The 23,617-nt window shown below is 49.5% G+C and overlaps 2 protein-coding genes across 11 annotated transcripts; one reads left to right on the top strand and one right to left on the bottom strand.

The window, feature by feature from the left end:
* The first annotated feature begins 1,252 nt into the window (after positions 1-1,252).
* Positions 1,253-8,926, top strand: SLC5A2 (solute carrier family 5 member 2). Of its 5 annotated transcripts, none has more exons than XM_043559939.1 (14): positions 1,253-1,632; positions 3,172-3,243; positions 3,320-3,424; positions 4,271-4,435; positions 4,737-4,842; positions 5,085-5,165; positions 5,318-5,547; positions 5,855-5,990; positions 6,237-6,344; positions 6,460-6,610; positions 6,736-6,904; positions 6,983-7,198; positions 8,241-8,370; positions 8,456-8,926. In XM_043559939.1, the coding sequence occupies exons 1-14, from the start codon at positions 1,579-1,581 to the stop codon at positions 8,680-8,682; spliced, it is 1,950 nt and encodes a 649-aa protein (XP_043415874.1). In that variant the 5' UTR covers positions 1,253-1,578; the 3' UTR covers positions 8,683-8,926. The 5 variants fall into 5 exon arrangements, with proteins under 5 accessions (XP_043415874.1, XP_043415877.1, XP_043415876.1 ...); XM_043559938.1 differs by lacking the exon at positions 1,253-1,632 and adding an exon at positions 2,016-2,627; XM_043559942.1 differs by lacking the exons at positions 1,253-1,632; positions 8,456-8,926 and adding an exon at positions 1,684-2,627 and having other exon boundaries at positions 7,063-7,198; positions 8,241-8,356.
* Positions 7,644-22,386, bottom strand: RUSF1 (RUS family member 1). 6 transcript variants are annotated; one of them, XM_043559943.1, is made up of 13 exons: positions 22,037-22,384; positions 21,704-21,818; positions 17,840-17,885; positions 16,175-16,207; positions 15,979-16,084; positions 13,415-13,516; positions 11,392-11,462; positions 11,128-11,312; positions 10,983-11,040; positions 10,546-10,616; positions 9,768-9,911; positions 9,583-9,660; positions 7,644-9,088 (listed from the first exon to the last, which is right to left on the bottom strand). In XM_043559943.1, the coding sequence occupies exons 1-13, from the start codon at positions 22,334-22,336 to the stop codon at positions 8,991-8,993; spliced, it is 1,407 nt and encodes a 468-aa protein (XP_043415878.1). In that variant the 5' UTR covers positions 22,337-22,384; the 3' UTR covers positions 7,644-8,990. The 6 variants fall into 6 exon arrangements, with proteins under 6 accessions (XP_043415878.1, XP_043415883.1, XP_043415879.1 ...); XM_043559948.1 differs by having other exon boundaries at positions 16,175-16,260; positions 22,037-22,370; XM_043559944.1 differs by lacking the exon at positions 9,583-9,660 and having other exon boundaries at positions 22,037-22,386.
* Positions 22,387-23,617: the final 1,231 nt, after the last annotated feature.

Raw genomic sequence — 23,617 nt, 5'->3', positions numbered from 1 at the left:
GTAGCCAAGGAGAGCATGTGTGGGTAAGAGACAAAGGTGAGATGTTCTCTGTCCTTGCTTCGAGCTCACCACCCCCATATCCTTTCCTAGGTCTTACCAGGCCTCCTGCTCTTCTCCTTCCATATATTCTCCCTGGGGAATGCTGTCTATTTCCTGGATGCTAACTACCTCTCTGTCTTGAGAATGCTCAAATTGGCCAGCTCTTGTCTCAATTCATTCATTCATCAAGTGTTCTTTGAGTACGTACTGTGGCAGTTTCTATACCAAGTGCAAGGAGACCATAGGGAACCAAGCAAACATGCTTCTTGACCTCTTGGAGCTGAAGTCTAGTAGAGGAGACAGATGACAAACAAGTACACAAGTGACATGTGTAATGAACTAATGGAGACTTTCCTGATGGTTTAAGTGAAGTTCACTCTTCCCCCTTGTTTCCATCCGCAGCACCTCTCTAGTCCCTCATAGCGCTTATCTAATGCAAATAGGTGTTTATTTGTTGCTTGTTTATGTCTGTTTCTGAAATTTGAATACAAGCTCCTGAGAGCTATCTGTCAGATTACACATTTGTTTTGCTTACCATTGTCTCTCCAGTTTCTAGAATGCTATCTAGCATGTGGTAGGTGCTTAATAAATGTTTGTTAATGAAGGAAAGAATGAGGAAGAAAGGAAAGGAGGGAAGGTGAAAAGGGGGAAAAAACAGAACTAAGTTGGGGAAGGGATTACTTTAACCAGATAGTCAGTCCCTGTGAATATGTAATGTGTAAGTTGAGACTTGGAAGGTTGACAAAAGAAAACGGTCAGGCAAAGAGCTTAAGGAGAGGATTTAGGGCAGAGGAAACAGTAAGACCAGGAGGTAGGAAAGAGTTTGGCATATTGAAAGAAAGGAAAGAAGGCCATATGGCTGGATTAGAGAGAGGAAGGGGGAGAGTAGTAGAAGGTGAGATCAAATAGGAAATAGGAACCATATCATGAAGGGTCTTGTGGGCCACAGGACAGCAGATAGATTTTAAGTGCCTATAATCCCAATATGCCCAACACTTGCACCTGGATTTCTCTCAGGCACTTCAAATTCATCACCCCTTGAGGCAGACACTGTGGATGCCCTGCCCATATCCACTTGGACCACTATGTACACAGTTCCCAGACACCTAGTCTCCCCAGCTGCTCCCTGAGTTTCTCTCTGAGGGTGCTCTCTGGGATAACAAGTGTGCTCCTGCACCGAGCAGGCCTGAAGTAGGAGGGGGAGGTTCTGTAAACTTAGAGACAGGAATTGATAAATACTCTAGCTCCCTGGCTCTGAGGGGTCAGTTCTGAGGTGTGTTCTCCACAGTATCTCAAAGAGTCCTCATTGGGATTGTTCACAGTGGTAGCCTTTTAGTCATCATTCCCTTTATTGGTTTTTCTTTTTCTTTGTCTCACTTCCCTACTCCTTCATAGTCCTTCCTGGGGTCACCTCCTCAGGAAAACCCTTGCCCTAAATTCTCATCTTAGGGTCTGCTTTTGAAGGCACCTAAACTAAAGCATTCCTTAAATATAACTCATATCCCCCTAAAATATTGTTTTCTGTTCTCTATCTCAGGCATGAACCCAACTGTCATAATCAGACATCCAAATCTGGTCAATTCTTCTAGAAAGGTAGAGATACTGATATTTATCAACATCCTCCCTTCTTATAGTCAGCCCTGTGCTGAGCAATGGGACTCTAGGGATGAATCTGATCATTTCCTGCTTGTGAGTAGTCTCTAGTCTGCTGGGAAGACAGACCTGGACCCATATGAGGACAACACAATGTGCTCAGAACTGTATCAGAAAAGTCAGAGAATTCTTTCCTGAAGAGTTGACATGAGCTGGGTACTGAAGGCTACTACTTGAGAGGAGTGAGCCATTTGGGAGGCAAGAAGGCACTCTAAGCAAAAGCACAGCTTAGGCAAAAGTTTGGGTATGTGAAAATACATGGGCTGGGCAGGGCAAGAGAGGTGGAGGGAAATATGAGTTCACTCTATGTTTGGTGTAGAGGACCAAGGGGAGGGGTGGGCAGGAGTCAGGGTGTGGCAGGCCTTGAACATCAGGCTAAAGAGTTCCTACTTCCTTCCTAGTATGATGGGGAACTGGGAAGGGTTTCTAAGCAGGGGAGCCAGCTGTCAGATTTGGGTTTGAAAGTGATCCCTCTGGATTAGTCAGAATCAGGAGATTGGCTCAGCCCTACTCCCTAGATCAAGGCTGAAGGGTGAGCAATTTTAGGGGATGAAAGGAGAGATTTTGAGTCTGGGGCACTGGGGCAGGGATGGGAGCTAAGGCCCAGGAAAGAGTGCCCCTGAACTTGAAAGTGACCAACTTCACTAGATGAGCTTTCGGCCTTGATGTGACCTGACTCAGCTAAATGAAGCTGGGGAGGGGAGAAAAGACCTGGGGGAGTTGTCGGCTCACTGCTCCTGAGGTAACCATTAATCCCTCTCCTGGGGAAATCCAGGGGCTGGTCCCTAGAGGGACATATCCTAGGCAGAATGGAGGAACACATGGAGGCAGGCTCCGCACCAGGACTGGGAAACCAGAGGGTCCTAATTAACAACCTTGCTGACATCCTGGTCATTGCTGCTTATTTCCTGCTGGTCATTGGTGTCGGCTTGTGGGTGAGAAATTAGGGTGCTTCTGGGGGTCAGGATTCTGGGCCTGGGGGAAAAGTCTCAGGCAGACCCTATGTTCAGCAGGGGCAGGATGCCTGGATCTTTGAGGGAGACACCTGGGGCTGAGGGGCAAGCAAGTCTTTTGATAGCCTCAGGAAGGCGCAGCCAACACTCATTCCTTGTCTTCCCACCTTTGGATTGGGCTATTTGAAGTGGTCAGTGGATTTCCATCAGGGACAGCATTCTAAATGAGGTCTCTGTTCCCCTGTCTACATATCTGACCAGAAGCCTATTCATGACTCAAGGTCTCAGGAAAAGTCAGGTCAAATCCAGCCACACTTAAATGTGGGTGTTTGGGCACTAGGTTGGGGCCTGGGTTACTCTGGGTGCCTTGGAGGAGGTTGGGGCAGGGGGTTGGGTGGGAACCATCAAAAGAGCCCAGGACTGGTTAATCTTCAGCCTGAAACAAGGCTGAGGAATGTGTTGAGAAGGCTAATGAGGTCCAAAGATGTGCCCTGAACCCAAGTCTCCTCCCACTCCTGTCCCTCAGTCCATGTGCAGAACCAACAGAGGCACCGTTGGCGGCTACTTCCTCGCGGGACGAAGCATGGTGTGGTGGCCGGTGAGAGAGGCTGTGCCATGGAGTGGGAGGAGGCCTAGAGAAGCAGCCTAGTTCACCCCCACCTCTGGCCATCTAGGTCGGGGCCTCTCTCTTTGCCAGCAACATCGGCAGTGGCCACTTTGTGGGCCTCGCAGGGACCGGTGCTGCAAGCGGCTTGGCTGTGGCTGGATTTGAGTGGAATGTGAGACCCCCCCCCTTTTTTTGCCAATAACCCCCACCCCAGTGGGAGCCCCTGGAACTGTCACATCTGCTCCAAGCAGGGGGCATATAAGACTGGATGTGGGACTTCCCAGTAGTGGGGTGTGGTTGGGCTTTGAGTGAGGGTCGCACATCTTGCTTGGAGGCAGGGGAATGTTGGAGATGACCACTTTCAGGGCAGGGGTAGGTCTTGCTCCTGACTTGCTGTCTAAGCCTCGACCAGCTACTACCCTCTGTGGCCTTGAGTTACTCCTCTCTGAAGTGGGGTGAAGAGCCTTAAAGATAGTGAAGTCCTTACTCTGATGCTGTCTTGAATCTGTGGCCTGTGAGGATCTCTGGACCAAATTAAAGCCCCCTGCAGAAGTGGGAAGGAGACAAAGCTCTGGGACTGAGGCTTGTCTTTGAGGGTTGGGGAGACCAGGGCTTCCTGGAGGAGGAGGCCTCTAAGCAGAGTCTTGAGGGACAGAAAGTTTGGGTGGGTGAAGAGAAGAGGGGAAGTCGCCCTTCCTGGCAGAGGCTGAGATCAGGCTGAGGAGTCTATGGTTGGATTCATGTGCTGGGGGGTGGGGGGATAGGACCCATCTTAGGAAGAACTGGCCTGGGAGGATTGGCAGGGTTCTAGTTAAAGGCCCAAGAAGGTGTCAAGACCCTGTCCCTTAATGTCCAGGGCCCAGGGCCCAGGGACATCCTCTGCAGTTGTATCCTCTGAGCCCCCATTTGGACCTTTCCTTGGTGTAGCACATTCAGGAAGAGGTCTCTTAGACTCTAAGGGGAGGGCTAACTCAAGGAAGGATCTCAGTCATTCTCAGCTGTCATGCTGTGCCCGCAGGCGCTGTTCGTGGTGCTATTGCTCGGCTGGCTCTTCGCGCCCGTGTACCTGACTGCGGGTGTTATTACCATGCCACAGTACCTGCGCAAGCGCTTCGGAGGCCATCGTATTCGCCTCTACCTGTCAGTGCTCTCGCTTTTTCTGTACATCTTCACCAAGATTTCGGTGCGCACTCATGGAGGGGCCCTGGAAGGGCGGGATTCACGGAGTGGAGGTCTCTAGAAAGCCCTGGAAGGGGCGGGACCAAGGAAAAATCGCTGTAAGAACCATGATGGAGGTAGGGTCTGGAAGGAGTAGGCTTTGGGGCTGGGGCCACAATAGGTGGGACCTGGGAGGCCAGACCTTCGAAAAATGAGAGAACCTCTGAAGCGTGGCCACATAGGGTCATGGTCTGGAAAGGAGATAGACCTGGGTCCCTTGCTCTGGTTCCCAGGTCCTGACCTGTGCAATCACTCCTTCCCCCAAGGTGGACATGTTCTCCGGGGCAGTATTCATTCAACAGGCTCTGGGCTGGAACATCTATGCCTCCGTCATTGCCCTTCTGGGCATCACCATGATCTACACTGTGACAGGTTGCTGTGGCAGGGGCTTAGGGAAGGAATGGGCTGGAGAGATGTGCTGGGAGCGTCACTGAAGCACATTAGGCTCACTAAGCCCTGCCTCCTGATGCCCGGGTACATGAGCCTGAAGAATGGGCTATTTCTTTGAAATTTGCTCTCCAGGAAGGGGCACAGTTTTCAAATTTGCACAAAGACACCATATGTACGCGGGGCAGCCTATTTGGGCTGTCTCCACTAACCCAGACCCTTTGCAGGAGGGCTGGCAGCGCTGATGTACACGGATACTCTGCAGACTTTCGTCATTCTTGGCGGGGCCTTCGTCCTCATGGGTTACGGTACGGAGCTCAACCAGTGGGGGAGGGGCACGGAGGTTGCAAGTTGCAGAGTTCTCCACCTGGGAGCAGAGGCAGCGCGTGTCTCCAGCATGTGGGTCCTAGGGAGGGCCTTGGCGTGGGCCCCAGATCCCCTGACAGCCTTGCCCTCACAGCCTTCCACGAGGTGGGCGGGTATTCGGGGCTTTTCGACAAATACTTGGGGGCAATGACGTCGCTGACGGTTTCTGAGGATCCGGCTGTGGGCAACATCTCGAGTTCCTGCTATCGACCCCGGCCCGACTCCTACCACCTGCTCCGGGACGCTGTGACAGGGGACTTGCCGTGGCCTGCACTGCTCCTGGGTCTTACCATCGTCTCAGGCTGGTACTGGTGCAGCGACCAGGTGCGGGGTCAGGGCTTTAGCCGGGAGCTAGGCCAGGGCAGAACCAGAACCGCTATGAGCAGGGCTGAGATGGGTGGAGCCAGAACACATCTGTGGGAGCCCCACTGCATGGTCTGAGGGGTCGGGAACTTGGCCAGGATGGAGTTAAACCAGTGCCACTGGGATCCAAAGAATTTGGGTCTGTAAGTGAAAGTGAATTGCCAGCAAGTGAATTGCTGAGCCTGAATTAGGGCAACCAGTTAAAGCAAAGCCTGAGGGGCAGGGAATCCAGGACTGGTCACAGATTGTTGAACGGACCTTGCCCCAGGTCATTGTGCAGCGCTGTCTGGCCGGGAAGAACCTGACTCACATCAAGGCGGGCTGCATACTGTGCGGCTACTTGAAGCTGATGCCCATGTTCCTCATGGTCATGCCAGGCATGATCAGCCGCATTCTTTATCCGGGTAACGTCTGCAACCCCACCCCCATCAAGTGTCCTGTGCCCCATCCAGCCCCTTTCTTGTTGCATGCATTCAAGTGCCTGTTTTCCATTTCTGTTACTGTCCTTTGATTTGGGAATCCAGTCACCCAGTCCCACCTCCCACGAGGGGTCCCATCTCTCTTCCACTAGGATCTCCCATCCCCACTTCAGGGATCCGAGTTCCCAGACAAGGTCCCGTTCTAGCCATGTCACGCTCTCTTGCCTGCAGATGAGGTGGCGTGCGTGGTGCCCGAGGTGTGTAAGCGTGTGTGCGGTACTGAGGTGGGCTGCTCCAACATTGCCTACCCGCGGCTGGTCGTGAAACTCATGCCCAATGGTGAGGGCAGGTGCACTGCGGAGACTGCCACTGGGAGGAGTGACCCCTTGCCAAGCCCGCACCCTCCTGGGGACACGTTGGTGGCCCTGGACTCACAGTTACAATCGGCCTGCAGGTTTGCGTGGACTCATGCTGGCGGTCATGCTGGCTGCGCTCATGTCCTCACTGGCCTCCATCTTTAACAGCAGCAGCACGCTTTTCACCATGGATATCTACATGCGCCTGCGGCCCCATGCAGGGGACCGTGAGCTGCTGCTAGTAGGACGGTGCGGCCTGGGTTTCCCCCAGGTCCTGCCCCACAAATCAGCCTTGGGGTGGGGGCAGAGAACACTCGGAGGATTGGGGGAGATGGGGGTCCTGGGTGTAATCTGCTGATGGCCACCCACTGCAGGCTCTGGGTGGTGTTTATTGTGGCTGTGTCAGTGGCCTGGCTACCCGTGGTGCAGGCAGCGCAGGGAGGGCAGCTCTTTGATTACATCCAAGCAGTGTCCAGCTACCTGGCGCCACCTGTGTCTGCTGTCTTTGTGCTGGCGCTCTTTGTGCCCCGTGTCAATGAGAAGGTAAGCCTATGTGTAGGTTGTTAGCTTGGGTCAGAACTGGGGACACCTGGAAGAGGCTGACATTCTCTCCCCTGGCAGGGTGCCTTCTGGGGACTGATTGGGGGCCTGTTTATGGGTCTGGCACGCCTTATTCCCGAGTTCTCCTTTGGCTCGGGCAGCTGTGTACGACCCTCCACATGCCCAGCACTCTTCTGCCGTGTGCACTACCTCTACTTTGCCATTGTGCTCTTCGTCTGCTCTGGCCTCCTCATCCTTGTAGTATCACTGTGCACAGCACCTATACCACGCAAGCATGTAAGTGCCAACTTCTGGATGGGTACCAAACATGCACTGTGTGTGAGTGTATCCCTCTCTACCCCTAGTCTGCCAGTCCACTTCCAGGAATGCCCAGTGGGGAAGACCTGAATTTCTATGCTGAGGGTTCATTAAGGGTAGGCTGGGAGTCCAGTTGGAAGTTGCATTTGTAAAGCAAGAACAATGTTTTATTTATTTATTTATTTATTTATTTTTTTTTTTAAATTTTTTTTTTCAACGTTTATTTATTTTTGGGACAGAGAGAGACAGAGCATGAACGGGGGAGGGGCAGAGAGAGAGGGAGACACAGAATCAGAAACAGGCTCCAGGCTCTGAGCCATCAGCCCAGAGCCTGACGCGGGGCTCGAACTCACGGACCGCGAGATCGTGACCTGGCTGAAGTCGGACGCTTAACCAACTGCGCCACCCAGGCGCCCCCACAATGTTTTATTTAAATGACATTTATTTGAGGTGGTCTGGGGGGAGGTGGCTTGAAGACTGTCCCACAAAGTCCCTGGCATGGCCTGTGGAACTCAAAACACAGGATCTGACTGGTGGCTGAGAGGGGCAGAGTACCATTTTGAAGGCCCACAAAGAGTTTGGTCTTATGCTGTTGCGGGGCAGATGCCCCAGGGTAGGGTTGATTGGGGGCCAGGACAAAAGAGCTGGGCAGAAGGATAGGCCGGTAGAGAAGGGGGGAAAGGCAGTAGGAGGAAACTATGTGGACAAATATCCACAGGAAGGTACAGTTAGCAGGACTAGAAGACCAGGGTCTAAAGTACTACAATTTGAATGTAGAGAGGGACCTGGGTTGATGAAGCAGGGGGTGAGCAGGGCCAAGAACTTGAAACACACAGTTGAAAGGCCTAGGTTTAGTATGAGCGCAAAGGGCAGCCATGGAAAGTTGGGTTTGAGTGAACGGAGTCTGGATTAAGTATACAGGCTGGACCAAGGGTGCTAAGGGGGTACCAGGTGGACAAGAGACTTCAGGGTCTGGGGTGGGGGAACAGCACTTTCACTTGGTCCCCACTCCCTTCCCCAGCTCCACCGCCTGGTTTTCAGTCTACGGCACAGCAAGGAGCAGCGGGAGGACCTGGATGCCGATGAGCTAGAAGGTTCAACTTCACCCCCTGTACAGAATGGGTGTCCTGAACATGCAGTGGAGATGGAGGGTAAGGCACTGCTTCAGGAGGCGGGGCTAAGGACTAGGGGAGCCAGGTTTCCTCAAACTAACTGTAGGGTGTCAATTTTCCCTAGAGCCCCAGTCCCCAACACCGGGCATGTTCCGCCGGTGCCTGCTCTGGTTCTGTGGAATGAGCAGGAGTGGGGCAGGTAGTCCCCCAGCACCTGCCCAGGAGGAAGTGGCTGCAGCAGCCAGGCGGCTGGAGGACATCAGTGAGGACTCGAGTTGGGCCCGTGTGGTCAACTTCAATGCCCTGCTAATGATGGCCGTGGCCACGTTCCTCTGGGGCTTTTATGCCTGAGGCCAACCGTGTTGGACACCATGAGCCACTGCCAGGGCAGGGCTCAGCTTCACAATGAATGGGAGTGGGGAGCCTGCAGTGGTGAGAAGGGAGTAGGGCAGGGAGAGGGAGGGGGAAGGCCCTGGTTCCCTTTCTCTCCACTGCCAGGGGCCCAGTCTACCTGACTGGCAGTCATAGCCCACGAGGCCTTGGCCAAACTGCCACAGCAGTTCCCCTAAGCAAAAATAAAGCTGCTGTTCCCACATTGTGCTGTGGCCAAAGTGTGCTTGCTTCAGGCTCCTGTCCTGAGACCTGGGTGGGCCTCCACCTCACAAGACCTTCTTTTCTGGAGACAGAAGCCATGTGGCTCTCCACTCATCCACCTCTAGCTGGTGCTTCTCAGTCTTCCAGCCTGCATCCTGCAGTCCTGGGGAGAGGTCATAAGGGTGCTGCTGGGACTGCTGGAGAGAAGACTCCAGGCTGACCCGGGGGAGAGTGGTAAGGAGTGGCACAAGCCAGGTACATGCTCTGTGCACTGCCCAGGCTCTACCAGCCTCTGCAGGGTAGTTTCTGGCACAAAACGGGGCTAAAACCTCATCTGGCTGCAGCATGAAGTCACTGAGTTAGTATATGGAAAAATGCTGGAATGGAGTAGGTGCTAAATGAAAGATCATCATCATTTGTGAGCCTCCCCCCAGTTCTTCAATGCCAATTGGGATTACACAAACTGCTAACATGACACAGCCTCTGGGACCATTCTACCTCCCTATCCTATTGACGGGGAAATGAGGTCCAGACTTAAGATCACAGAGAGAATCCAGGTCCTCCACCTCAAAGCTAGAGGTGTGGGGACAGCGTTAGGCAGAGCCTCTGGGGAGGAAGCCTCAGAAGCCAAGGAGCCATGGGGCTTAAAAATGTTACCTTTCAAGAACTTTGGGAATAGCTTGTCCAACGCTTGGTGTGTGTCCCTGACGATGACCCAGTTGTCTTTCTCAGGACCTGGAGGGGGGTGCAGACCCAGAAGTTCTCAGGTCCCCAAGTGGAAGAGTCCTTCCTCTCTCTATGCCTCTTTGAGCCAGCAACAGTCTACACTGTGAGGTGCTTACCTGCCCGTACTTGGTTCCTCAGTTCCTCCAGCCCTCTTGGGAGGGGCCCATCTCCCTGCAGGGCTTCAAGCACCAGCCCGTGTGTAGCAGCCCTTAGGATGGTTTCAGGGCCTGCCATCTGGCTCAAAACGACTTGCACCTGGTCTGGAGAAACCCAACACAGACTGGTGCTAGGGAAGGGCCACCTCCCAAAACATTCTCAAACTAACCACCTTGCTTCATCCTTGTCTGCCCTGAGGCCTTGGCCTGCATGGATGGAGGCTATCTTTCACCCTTTTCTCTTCCAACTTCTCTCCTGTTGTTCCCAATGTCTGGCCAAACTGAAATGCCCAATTTCCAAATACAACTTTATAGCAGCTCACGAGGCGGGTTTATTTTGCATGTCCAACAAGAAGAAGCATCTTTTAGCACACAACCAGCTGACCAGTAAACTCCAATACTTGTTTCCTCAACAGGTGACTCCGGATGGGAGAGAATAGTTCTCCAGGGGTAACCAAAGGTCATAATCTTATTTGAGTATGTTGCAATCTACAAAGTGCTTTACTTAATTGCCTTTCTCATAAAAACACACAGGCAAGTAAGGCAAGTACACAGGGACAAAGTGCATTTCATTGAGGCTTGCAGCTATAGTTTGAATTCACTAAGTTTTAGTCTAGAGCTCCCTCCAGGATACCAGGCAGCCTCTAAACTGTTCAGGGCTTGAGGCTCTGGAGCTGGTGGAATGAGAAGTTGACCTCAGAAGGGTGAATCTAATTCTGGAAGAGCACGGCACACTTACTTTGTGACAGGTCCCAGCGAAGGAGGTAGGGCTCTTGGTGTCCCTCAACCAGCTGTTGCAGGTCAAAAACACTGAGGGAAAGAAGAGAGTGAAGGGTGGGAGGAGGAGAAAGAAAAGCAGGAGTAACCATCCAGTCAACTGAACTGTCCTTACCTCATCTGTCCTTCACCTACTTCCCATCTCTCAGCCGTTACCCACGTACCCCATATCTATCTTTTTCTTCCTGCATCTAACAAATATATCCCTTGTATTTGCTGTTACAACCCTGCTCCCCTCAAGCATCCATGCTGACCCCAAGTCTGCTCAGTAGAAATAAAGAAACTAGAATAGAGAGGTGAGGCCCAATCAGGGGAGGCCAGAGTGTAACTGTAATAAAGAGCATGTGCGGGGAGGGTGGGAGGGCAGTACTGATGGGTGGGAGACACTGAGCCACTTACCTGGAGGTCAAGCGGTGTAGGGGGACCCCCAGGGATAGAGACTGAGATGGCCAAAAACCTGTGGGAAGCTGGATGTCAGGAGTCAGGATGCCCAGACAGGGGGAGAGACTGGGAGACAGTACTTGAGACTAAGGGGGTGGATCACCTGTCCACAGTGGCTCCATCTGATTAGCTGAAGTGGGGCCAAGTACCTCTCCCCTCTGAAGGAAGTGCTTCAGGACCAGCCGGAGTCGGCCTTCATTCAAGGTCTCTATGACAAGGGCTCGGACTGCCCGGTAATTGGCGTAGATGTGAAGGGCAGTGAGGAAGAAGAAACAACCAAGGCTGAAGCTGGGGTGAGAGAGTGAGGTGGTCAACAGGGGCAGAGACCCAGCTGGGCACCTCTTCCCTGCCCTTGATCCCGGCTTACCCAGGGCAATCTGACACGAGGGGAAGCATCAAGAGACTGACCAGGAGCCCTGCCAGGTTTACCAGTGTCTCCTAGAAAAAGGCAGAGGGGTTGGAAATTAGAGGTCTTCCTTCCAGGCCAGGCTGCATATCCTTGAGTACCTTTCATCACATTCCTCCCTGCTCCAGAACATCCCAGGGCTCCCTACACTGATGAGGGTGCCTTAGTAAGTTTTTAATGTTTTTGTTGAGTGGGTTGTCATTTAAGATACGAGATGCTTCTCTGTCCAGGTACATACAATATCCTTGGAACATATCTTCTTTGTTTTGCAAGAGTCACCAGAGTAGTCCTACGCTTAGGCAACTGAATGTCCACAGAATAGGGAAGTACTTTTATTTGGTGGCTTAAAAAGATTGATCCCCTTGGTATGCAAAAACTGGGAGGCACATCTGCAAAAGGGTCAAGGAACCATCCAGGAAGGCTCAAGATCCAAACCTCTTCTCTTGAGAATCAATGTTACTAGAACCCTCTGCTGGCTTGAGATAGTCTGACTGAGCTCACCCAAGGGTGACAAACATCTGCCCTTAAGTCATCATGAGGGAGGAAGAGTCTGGTTTGGTGGCCCTGACTAGTGGGGTCCAAGGGAGAGTTGGTCTTGAAGCTGGGAGAGCTCTTCTTACCCAGGTCTCCTGGCAAGGGGGCAGGCTGTGGAAATAAGGCAGTGGTTGTCATGGTAAATAAGAGATGAGACCTTGGTTGCACAGGAGCAGGAAGACCTCTTCTCCATCAGGTGGGAACAGTCATTTCCAGTGGCCACATCAAGTGGCAATAAAGCAACATCAGCAGAAAGCAGGGGCCTGCTACAGGGCTGAACACATGTCCTGAGTTGCCCCTGAGATGTGTTCCTGCCTCTGCAGACTGAGGAAGTCCTGGGACTTGGAAAATACAGCTTGGGGACATGGGGAGAGCTGGGGGTTAGAAAGAGAGCAGGTGAGAGACAGCAGACATGAAGCTGGGAGATCCTAAAGTGCAGGACACGGGTTATACTTATTTCTCTCTTCCTAACAACCTATGGAAGAGACAGCAGGGAAGAATTGGTTCAACCATTTCCTGAGAGAAGGGATGTGCCCAAAGGTACCCAGGGTCATTGAACCTCTGACTTATTTCCTCTTTAGAAGCCAATGAGTACCTCCTGTATGAGGCCACTGTTAAGTATTTAATGAGTTCATATAAATGACATACTTGGCACATGGTTAGTGCTTAATAAATATTAGCTCGTGTTAATATTTTTAGTTGTGTTAATATTATTGAAAGGAGTTAGTTTTAAATTTAAAAATTTTCTATTTAGAAACTGAGCAAAACAATTTAAGAGAAGGACAGAAAGTAGTACTGGACAGAACAGAGGTTTCTAAATTGCTTCACTGTCAAAGAAAACTGTGTCACACTTCTAACCTGGGCCTCACTTTCCTCTTCTGTAAAACAGAGATAATAATAGTATCTGCCTCATGGGGTTGTGTGAGAATTAAACAGTGCAATGCACATAAGCACTTAGCACAGGGGTTTGGGGGGATCCAATACCCGTTGGATTCAGCCTTAGGGGTGTCCCCACCTCTACTTGAGGGTGCTCTGGTCTGATGAGGGGCTGGACCAGAAAGGCCTACAATACTGTCAAGTGGAGACCCCTGGCCAATGACCCCAGCCATCTCATATGCTGAGCACTTTTTGACTTGCCAAGTGCTTTAACATATGGGACACATGACCAGACATCCTCCTCTCAGTTTGGGACTATGGCCTAGAGAGGGTGAAGGTCAGGGCAAGGGCCCACTCTTGGCCACACAGGGAGAAAGGAGGGGCTGAGATGATCAGCTTGGGCTTTTTGCCACTAGAACTCACGCCATCAATTTGAGTCAAGAGCAGGGACTTCTTCCTGTGTCTCCCCTATCTACCCTCAGGAGCGCTTAGGTACATCTCTCCACTTTCCCAAATAATGGCCTAACCTGCCTCCCCGCTCCAACTCCCCCCAACCCCAATTCCAGCTGCTCACCTGACTGCTATCCTTGGCTGACACATCAGCCATGTTGTTTCTCCGGGCCTGGTGCATGGTCAGGGCAGCCCGAGTGGCCCCACCAGCCACACTCACAATGCACTAGGCGGGAAAAGGGAGAGTGAAGGTCAGAATGGCCATGTGTTATGGCAACATAGGCACCTCTATGGCTGAGCTGAGTAAATGACCCAAACCAGTTTGAGAAAACCAGGCACCAGGTGACCAAACAGCAAAATTTTGAATGCTGTCCTTAGTGTCTTGTTCTCATCCCCATACTTCCACTAGGTCCCCCTCCCCTCTTATTCCTGGAGAAAACTAAAGCTCTGCCTGCCATATCTCCCTATGACCCAGTCCCAAGGAACTCCATTTCGTTCCCCAAGGTGGAGGCCCACAGACTGTTCTTAGCTCAGAACTTCCCCAGCCTGCAACTCCTACTTTGGCTGCACCCACCCCTCTGCTAAGCTCCCAGGCCCAGTCTGGTTTCCAACTTTGTGCTTACATTCTGCCTATAACAAATTCCTCTCCTCCTGTCCCAGAGGAGGACTAGTCAAGTCTTCCAGGCCAGTTCAAAACCCACAATGATGGTCCTGACCTCCCAGTGTACCTGGACCTCAATCCCTGAGATCTAAGATGGTAGAAATCATCAATGAGGGTCACTGATCACTGTCATCCATCTCATTATTTATCAAATCTCTTTTAGATGCCAGACACAGATTTAGTGCTGTGACATAACTTAGATATAACCCTTGTTCTCATGAAATCTACAAATCAATAGACAATAAATAAACAAGTTGTTGTGCAGGCAGAAGAAATGTTCAAAGGTAAGAGGAATGTGGTACAAATTGAGGCTGGAGTGACCTGATCACGTGGAATCTTGCAAACCTTGTTAAAGTCTTTATCCTAGGACCCACCAGTCAGGGAAGTGAACTTATTGGATTTCCATTCTTAAAAGGATTATGGGCTGCTCTAAGAAGTAACTGAAGAGAGGCAGAATGGAAGCAGGGAGACTACCTAGGAAGCAACCATGCTTTTCCAGCAATAAGGAACCACCAGGTGACGGCACAGGTGGAGTCAATGGGTTAGAGAGATTTAGGAAGGAAAAATAACAGAACTAAATAGAGGTTTAGCTGAGGGGGATAGTGGGCTAGGAAGACAGGCATGGATGACAACCAGCCTTCTGGATGGTGTACCTGGGGGACAGAGGTATTAGTCACGGAGACCAGAACTCTAGAAAGGGTGGGGGTGGTCAGGGAAAGTTCATGGCCCTATTCTACTCCTTTATTTGACAGATGAAGAGACTGAGGCCTTAAGGGCAGAATATAATACCTAACTTGAAACAGATGGCAGAGCTTGCAATCGTTGGTTCACAGCTGCAAGCAATGGTTTTCTCTGGTGTTTCCTGTTCTGGGGTTGGAGGGGGTGCTCAGGGCAGCATGCCTGGGCCAGTTACTGGTACCTGGGCTAAATGTACTCCACACAAAGAACTGCTGTATCTGAAATGTCACCATGGAGAAGCACTGCTCTAAAGTGATTGTGAACAGATAGGTACGCTTTTGAGATGGATCTTAACATGTCTTCTTGAGTCACTGCTCTGTGCCAGGTACTTAACCTTTGGTGAAGACAGGCTAAGCTCTTACTGAACTTTGCTATGCTCCAGTTTTCTCATTTGGATGCAGCCAACCTGAAGGAATTGTAAGGGTGAGCAGCTTGGCAGAGGAAGAGCTCACATTCACCCCATGTCACCCTCCAGCCTTACCATTCACTTTGTGTTGTCTTGCCACTGAACCATGACCCACACTATTCCTTCTGCTCAAAAACATCCACTGTTTACCTTAAACCCATTCTTCAGGACCCAGGCCCAGGAAAGGTCTTCCTGCATCTCTTGACTAGGCCACAACTTCTGCTCAACCCTCTTGCAGCCCCCTACACTTCTCATCTGGAATACCTGTAGCTATAATTCTATAAATAGTTGTTTAATTATGTGCAGCTTTCTTCAAAGAAGATATGGGAGGGCCCTGGGGCGCCAGGGTGGCTCAGTCAGTTAAGCGTCTGACTTCGGCTCAGGTCATGATCTTGCAGTTTGTGAGTTCAAGCCCCAGGTTGGGCTCTGTGCTGACAGTGCGGAGCCTGGAGTCTGCTTCCCCTTCCCTGTTCGGGCTGTCTCTCTCAAAAATAAATAAAAATTAAAAAAAAAGGGGGGGGGGAGGTCCTATATTCCATGCCAAACATGCAGTACATACTCAATAAATATTTTACTGAAAGAATGAAAGAGCCTGGGAGCTGATCCCAAGATGTTGACACTGGACCACACTTTCTATCTTTCAGCTCAGAGCTCCCTCACCAATCCTGTGGCTTCAGACACTGTCTTAGAATATGTGAGGCACTAGAAGCTACCTGGCTGGAGTATCAGAAAATGTGGTTGAGTCCGAGTAGAAAACTCTGAACTTTTCCACTTTTCCACAAGTGTTTTGAACACAGGGCCCAGGCTGGGCTCACCTGTGGGCCCACAGTAAGCCCACACATCACCACCAAGGGAGGTATACGGGTGCCCCAGAGGTGGGTACCTTGGCCAGGTTGCTGGTACAGATGGTAATGGTGAAAAAGATTGGATAAATGGGAGCCATAATCTCGAGGAACATAGCTACATCGTTGAGGATATCAGCAAAAAGCCTGGGGGGAAAGGATCAGAGGTTAGAGATCAGAGGTAAGTGACCTTCACAATAGAAGACTTCCCTCCCTTCGGTCTCAGCCCCTCCTTACCTCCATTGCTTGGCATTGCAGTCCAGTTTACTCCTGTTGGGGAGGAGAGGTTGGTTTGCAATTTGGATATAAGGAGAAAACACATCCTGTGGGCAATGCAGGCCATCCTTAGTCTGAGGTAAGGTCTGAAGGCTCAGCAAAATCCATACCCCAGGCAGACATCTATCCCAACACCCTATCACTGCTGCCTGAAATACCATTAGCTGGGAGGACCTTCAGTGGTCACTTAGTGTTGCCCCTTTACTAACACATGATACATCTAGGAAAAAAACTGATTTGTCTTGTGGTTGCTCCTCACCCTCTGCCCCTCCTGTAAGAGGTCATCCCTGGGTCCCTCTTCCATCTCCCCGCCCCCCCCTCCACCCCGCCCCATCTTCTTCCCACATGGTCAAGGGTACCCAGCAAGAAGTCCACATAGTTTGGACTGGTAAACAACTACATTTAGTGTAACTCCTGCTCAGAGAAGGGACATGACTTCCCTCAGATCACATGGAAAGCGGGATCCAAGAGAAAAAAAAAAAAAAAAGAAAAAGGCCAAGAGAAAGAGGCAGGCTCTGACATCCAGGCCTAGGACATTTCTATCACATGAGAGGATGGATACCTCTTCTGCCAGGCAGAGGGACTCCTGGCCCGTGCACAAACACTCTTCTCCAAGAGTCCAGTGGCAGGGGATGTTGCAGCCCTCAGACCAGCTCAGAATTTAGCCCTGTTCTTACTTTGAAATCTGGAAGGAAAGGGAACACTCCTAGGTGGGGTATGGGACACACAAGAGGAACTCCTGAGGGAATAAATGGCAAAGGCAGGACTAAAACCGTGGGCCTCGTCTATGGCTCTGCCCAATAAAGCAGCTTGATGCTATTAGTTATAAGCTGTGCGACTTGGGCAAGTGACTTCCCTTTTTAGGTCTGCTTTGCATCTGTAAAATGTACATATTCAATCCTCTCTACAAAGCTGTTCTAAGGACTAGAGATGATATATGCAGAGCTTGTGAGGCATGGAGCTGTTAACAGCAGCTAGTGTTTTCTGAGCACTTACTATGTGCCACAATATGGTATGCACTTTGCATAAGTTATCTCACTGAACAAATTGTAGGTATTGTCTGCCTATGATTATTGGCAGATAATAAATCACTCCTACGGTTGCCCAATACTGGCTTGAGGAGGAAGCAGGCAGCATAAGATCCTTAAACTCTTCTAGATAAATGGGAAGTCTGACTCGATGTGGGACAAGGATCTTGATTACTTGCCCAAGTCCACTCCCTACCAGGCTCAACAAAATCCAATCAGGTATCTGAGCCACCAAAGTAGCTTCTGAAGTAAAATCATTCCTTTTGAATTAAGCACTATCCTGTTCAGGCTTCTCTTTCAACAAGCAGAGGACATTTAGAGCCTTGTGGCTGTATTTTTCCATGATGGGCAGCAGAGTGGCATATCAGTGCTCATGAAGGCAGATCTGATCATAGCAATGGCTCTGTGGCTTCACTGCTAGGGTGATTCCCCTGGACTGGATACTCATGAAGGGCTCCTTTGCTCTGATAAAGTAATTCCTAAATCTCCCCTCCCCTTGAGACTGGCAGGAGAAAGGCGGAGCTGAAAATACAGCCAGGGATGAGACAGACATGACCCCTGCCTGGGGAGAGTGGCCAGATCAGGAAGACAAACTCACCCTTTCCACCAGGCAAAGATGATGCGGCCCAACATGCCAGTTGAATCTGGGGGAGAGAAGCACTGGTAAGGAACAAGGGAGAGCCTTGGGGGCTGTTGAGCCTGGCAGACCCTGGCACTGAAACAGATGATTCACCTTGGGTCACTGCTCTAGGAGCTCAGTTTGGTACAATAAATATTGGATCGACAGAGCTGTATGATGGGGTCAGAAGTGTCTAGACTTAGTAGTTCCTGAGTATGTACCCAAGAGAACTATGCACCCATGCATGCCAAGACACGGACCAGAAACATTCTTTGCATAAACGGCAAAAAACTGGGAATAACACAAATGCTCACTGACAGCAGAATACACAGATTCTAGTACATTCCCTCAGTGGCACAGTAGACAGCAGGGAAAATCTAATGCACAACTACTCATATCAAAATGGAGGAATCCTAGTAATATAATCTTGAATGAAAAAGTAAGCCATGAAAACTACATAGAACAAAATACACTTTTCATAAGGCTTTAAAACTGAGCAATACGGTATTTTGGTATATATATCTATATGGAACACCTATTAAAAAAAAAAAAAAAGGAAAAGCAAGAAATCCTGTGTGGAAAGTTGAGAGGTTATTGTTGATATTCTAGTTCTTAGGTTGGACAATAGGTTCACAGGTGAGTTTTAATTTAAATTTTAATTGATACTCATTAGAGTATAAATTTTAAAAACGGGACTTGAACTGCAGGTTGATGACAAAGAGCTGGGGGCATGGGGTAGAGGGAGAGGCTTCCTCAGGCTAAAGAGAGTCAGAGAAGTCTCTAGAATCAGCCAGACCTTCATTTGAACAATAAATGCTTACTGGCTACTTACTTGCTGCCAGACACTATGTGAGATAAGGGGAATACCAGTGACTCAGAAGGTCATGGTTCTGGACTCAAAATCCAGTGTAAAAGGAAAACAATCAGTATGAAAAACATTGATTTAGACCAAGGATCAGTTAACTGTGGTCTGTAGTCTTCTACTCCCTGTTTTATAAAGTTTTATTGGAACATAGCTGTGACCACTCATTTACAGACCGTATATGGCTGTTTTTGTGACATGTAGCAGAATTATTTGCTGTGACTGAAACTATAGAGCTTACAATGTGTAAAATATTTATCATCGCATCCTTTACAGCGTTTGCCAACCCCTGATTTACACCCTTTATACTGAGAGTAGCACTCGGTAAGTTCAGGAGGGGGATCACAAAGGACTGTTTTAGAACCAAACAATTGGGAAGGCCTCATACAGTGGACAGAGGACTCTTACCTTGTTTGAAATTGAAGGCATGGACCCTTAAGTGGCAAATGCAAGGAGAAGAGAAACTAAGCTGTGAGGAGGGTTGGAAGTCTCCTACAACATATAAAGGTGGGGACCATAAGATGGCCTTCCCCATTCTCCACTGGAAAAGACGTACTCACCTCTTGCCACAACCTCTATCCTTCGGCAGTGAGGCCTTCTATCTAGACATCTTTATCCAACCCTGGGCTTGAGGAACACCACTAAACACTCTGGTGGGCACCTGAAATCCCTACTGCTTTCAACCTTCACAACAATCCTATGAGCTTCCAAGAGAGCACTCCCTTTCACAGATGAAGCAACTGAAGCTCCAGGAAGATAGTCAATAAAAACGGGACATTTTACAAGAAAATCTGCATTTCCTGCTTTTTTTGGAAGAACCTGAAGACATGGCAATACTGAGCCTGCCTTCCCTTACTACTGCAACTGGCTGGGGCTAAGCAGTGGCTACCTCAGAGGAGGCATGTGTACAACACATTTCTCATCAGGCCTGCTCTGCTCCTACATTTCTGTCCCCTGTGTATCCCTGGAAATAATACCCACCAAGTGGCTTTACAGGCTTCCTCCATCACTTATCTTACCCTCTTCCTTTCAAGTATATTTTATTCTCCACAAAATTTTTATTGTTCTACTTAAGATTCTTGTATTGGATCAACTTAGTGACTTTGAACATGCTCAGATTATTTTTACTTGTTGAGGGAGCTCACTGGGCCAGACTCTCTTTTTCTTCCTTCTGACTGCACACTCACATCCCAATGAGGTGTATGTCCTGCATACAAGGGCCACTAGGTAGAAAGGGGGCGTATTCTACCTTTCATCAACAGTCTGCAAGGCCCTTGTCAGAATCTGGAAGTTGGCACTAGGATGTAATAATGACACATACCTTCCTATTATCTCAAAGTCAACACTGTCCACTAGACTAGGAAACTTAATTCCTACTTGCCTCAGTTACAATTAGTTGAGCTGTATGATCTAGAAATTTTTGAGCAGCAGTAAGGGATCAGCTGTCTACAAATTGTACAAGGCTCCACTCTCAATCCCACTGGCAAAAGTCAGTGGTAGTTAAGAGTGGGACACAGGAGTCCATTGGTGTGGGTCCAAATCCTGGCGCTACATTAACTTAGGCCAAGTGGCTAAACCTCTCTGTGCTTCAGTTTAATGAAAGCTTGTTTTGATACCAACAGCAGGCTTTAAAAAGTGGATATTTCTGCATATCTTAAAGTGATCTCATTTTTTTTTTTTTTTAGTAACTTTAAGACATACATAGGCAACATGTTGGCGAAAAGAGTAGGGTACTTAGAAATGACATGAAAACATCAACTACTGAATTCCAAACACCCAGCCTATAGCAGAGCAACAGAAAATGTCCAAATTAAGGACACACTCTGGTTCAAATCCACGTCCTATAAGTTACTGGCTGTGACCCTAGCCAAGTTACTTTTTTCGTGCCTTAGTTTATCTGTAAAATGGGGATAATGACAATACCTATCTCAGAGCTACTGCAAAGTCAGTACACTTAATGACGCAAATAATAAACACTGTGTCAACTACTATTATTAAAAGAAGAGGTAGCTACAACAAGCCACAGATCACCACTTCTCCACTATCAGAGAAAGGGCTTCTTTCAAGAGGTGACTCACATTTGGCCAGTTTGCTCAGTCTTAATGGTAAGGATGCAAGCATGGGCTTCCTGATCCTCTAAAAGATCCATGGAGGCTCACTAGAGATGTGGCCAGGCTCATGCTGAAAAAGGGCCTTCCCTTGGGTCTGATTTAAGTTCCCACTGGGAATAGTAATAAAAGACAAGGGACAGTGGAGACAGCCACAAATCCTTTTCTTCAACTCTTCATGCTCTCTAGGTGGCATGGTACCAAACCATATGCTTTACTTTTCATTAATGGTTTTTAAAAATGCTGTACACATCCAACAGATAGTTATAATAATTATACCATCATCTAGTATTCCAAGAGTTTCCAAAATGCCTTTCATTCTTCCCATAACCTCCTCTTTCCTACTCAGGACTATTACAAAATTGTTTTTTTTTTCTAGAACAAATTTCCCACACTTCTGGAAGCTGTTGGTTTTATTCAATAACCATAGTCTTATGCAGCTCTACACAAAGACTAGGGGTAAAGGAGGGGAAAGATTAATTTAGCGATTCAAGCTCCAGGTGATTTACGGACTCTGAACAATATGTATAGGGAACTGAGTGTGGCTGCAAAGCTGGTGCTCAGGATGAGAGCATTCTGGTGGTGGGCGACTAATTATCGTTGAATAAAGCAATAAAAATATTTATAATTAACCCAGCTCAATTTTGTTTTTTAACAAGGCACAAGGCACTGTTCTAGGAACTGGGGAGAGTTGGCTCCCAGATCCAATCAGGCACGAGTCCGGAAATAATACACATCACAGCCCAGTACTAGAGGCCAGACCACTGGGATGGGGGAAGGGAGGGGCTGGGCTTCCCAGTCAGGGCAAAAAGAGGCCAGAGAGGTGGCAAGGCTGACAGCAGTGACAGGCGAGGCCCCAGGGGCCAAGCTCACCTTTCACCAACCAGGTGGCAGTGGCAGCTGAAACAGAAGCTTTTGCGTTCCCCACCCCTATGCCCAGCAAGACTGCGTGGGTGGCGAGGGAGCCTGAGAGGCTGGAAGCAAAGGCCTGGAGAAGAAAAAAAGGTGCGGTGAGGAGTGTGCGCAGGAGCACGATGGCCTAAATTCTATTTATCATCAGCTCTTCCAGATGTGTGAACTGGAACTTGTCACAGTCCCGCTCTCGGCCTCAGTCTCCAATCTCTAAATGGGGAGACAGAGGTGGCCCGCATTGCCTCCCTCACCCGTGGATATAGGCTCCCCCCGACCCCAGTCGGCCGGGCTGACCTGCACGGAATCCCATAACTGGTAGGGCAGATAGTCCGGGCTGACGCTATCGGGGAAGCCCTGCGGCAGGAACACGGCTATGAGGCTGGAGAGAGGTGGTGAAGCAGTGCCGAGAGCACCCCCTGCGCCGCCAGCTACTCTTTGGGGTTTCACTGTAAAGGCCCCGGAGAAATCCCACCAGCGCCACCCCCAAGCTTCCCACTGCAGACTCCCGTCGGCGGCGGCGAAACAGCCCCGCGCCGCCCCGGAACCGAACTGTTCACAGCACAGTGGGCGATTAAGATTCGTGGCGTCAGCCATCTCGCAGCTCTTCCTTCAGGCCCGCTAGACAGGAAACGTGGCGGGACTACATTTCCGGCTTGGCTACGGCGGCTGTAGAGGTGCAATCTTTCCTCGCCAAAAGGTCGCGGGCATTCGCGTCCTGCTTTGTGCCGCCTGGGAACCCACATTTCCTCTCTTACCTCCTGGCTTCTCTGAGGACACCCCAGGACTGGTCCCCGCCCTTTTGTAGCTGGGCCGCCCGAACAGTGGGAACGGTTTAGCCTGCCAAGTCCTGGAGATACCTGCTTTCCTGTAACCCGCAACTCTCAGTTTTGGGGAGAAGGAAAGAGGGCATCCCTGGGGAACCGTTGTGTTTGAGAACCAGTGCGGCCACAGAATTTTTAGTTGTGTGATTTTGGGAAAGTCAGTGTCCCTCTCTGGGCCTCAGGTACTTTTGTTGTTGTTGTTGTTGTTGTTGTGAAGGCAGGGACTATATATTACTCCTTATTTTATCCCCAGAACCTAACACACAGTAGGTGCTTAAAAGATACTATGAATGCATGCATGGATGAAAGAATGAACTAATGCATGAGAAGTTGGAGCAAATGATCCATGAGATCCTGGGATCTCATGACTGGAAGAGTATTATTTCTGAAAGGATCTTTAGGACATCCGAGGAATGAGAAAATCAAGGGGTTCTAATTAATAGTCTCAGAAAATGAGAAATAGGCAAGAAGTTCTTGTGTGTTTACTGGGGTGTCTATTGTGTGTTTATTGTGCTTATCCATGAAATTGAGGGGAGAGTCTAAAGACAGTGATTCTGTCTCCCAACTCACCCCTTTTTCTCTTTCCCTCTCTCCCTTTCTCCTTCCATCTAGTGCAATGTACTGATTCCAAAGTTGAAATTTGCTAAAAGTGCCCCCTCTCTCTTTTTTTTTTGAAAGCAGAAAATAAAACATCTGGGTTTCTTAGTCTGGCATTCTTGGACTCCCATAGTCTGACTCCCTGGTTGAAACTTCTGATTTTTCCGAACTGATAAGGAAGCATAAGGCAAGTGAGGGCAAAGCACAAGCCAGCAACCCCCTACACCCACCCCAGGTGGGATATATGTGACCTTCCTCAGGCACTCACAGTTGCCCAAGAACAAAGGAAAGGGGAAAACCAATGGATAATTGATACAGAGCACAGTCATTCAGGACATGAGTCTCCATAAGTTTATAAATGTCTTAGTAAATTATAAGAAAAAGGCCATCTTATCAATAGCCTAACCTCCAGAAACCCATAGACTCAATTTCCTGGAGCCCTAACACTACCCTCCCC

Source organism: Prionailurus bengalensis, chromosome E3 (assembly GCF_016509475.1).
Source record: "Prionailurus bengalensis isolate Pbe53 chromosome E3, Fcat_Pben_1.1_paternal_pri, whole genome shotgun sequence".
Classification (NCBI taxonomy): Eukaryota; Metazoa; Chordata; class Mammalia; order Carnivora; family Felidae; genus Prionailurus; species Prionailurus bengalensis.
This window is presented reverse-complemented; position numbering and strand designations above follow the sequence as displayed.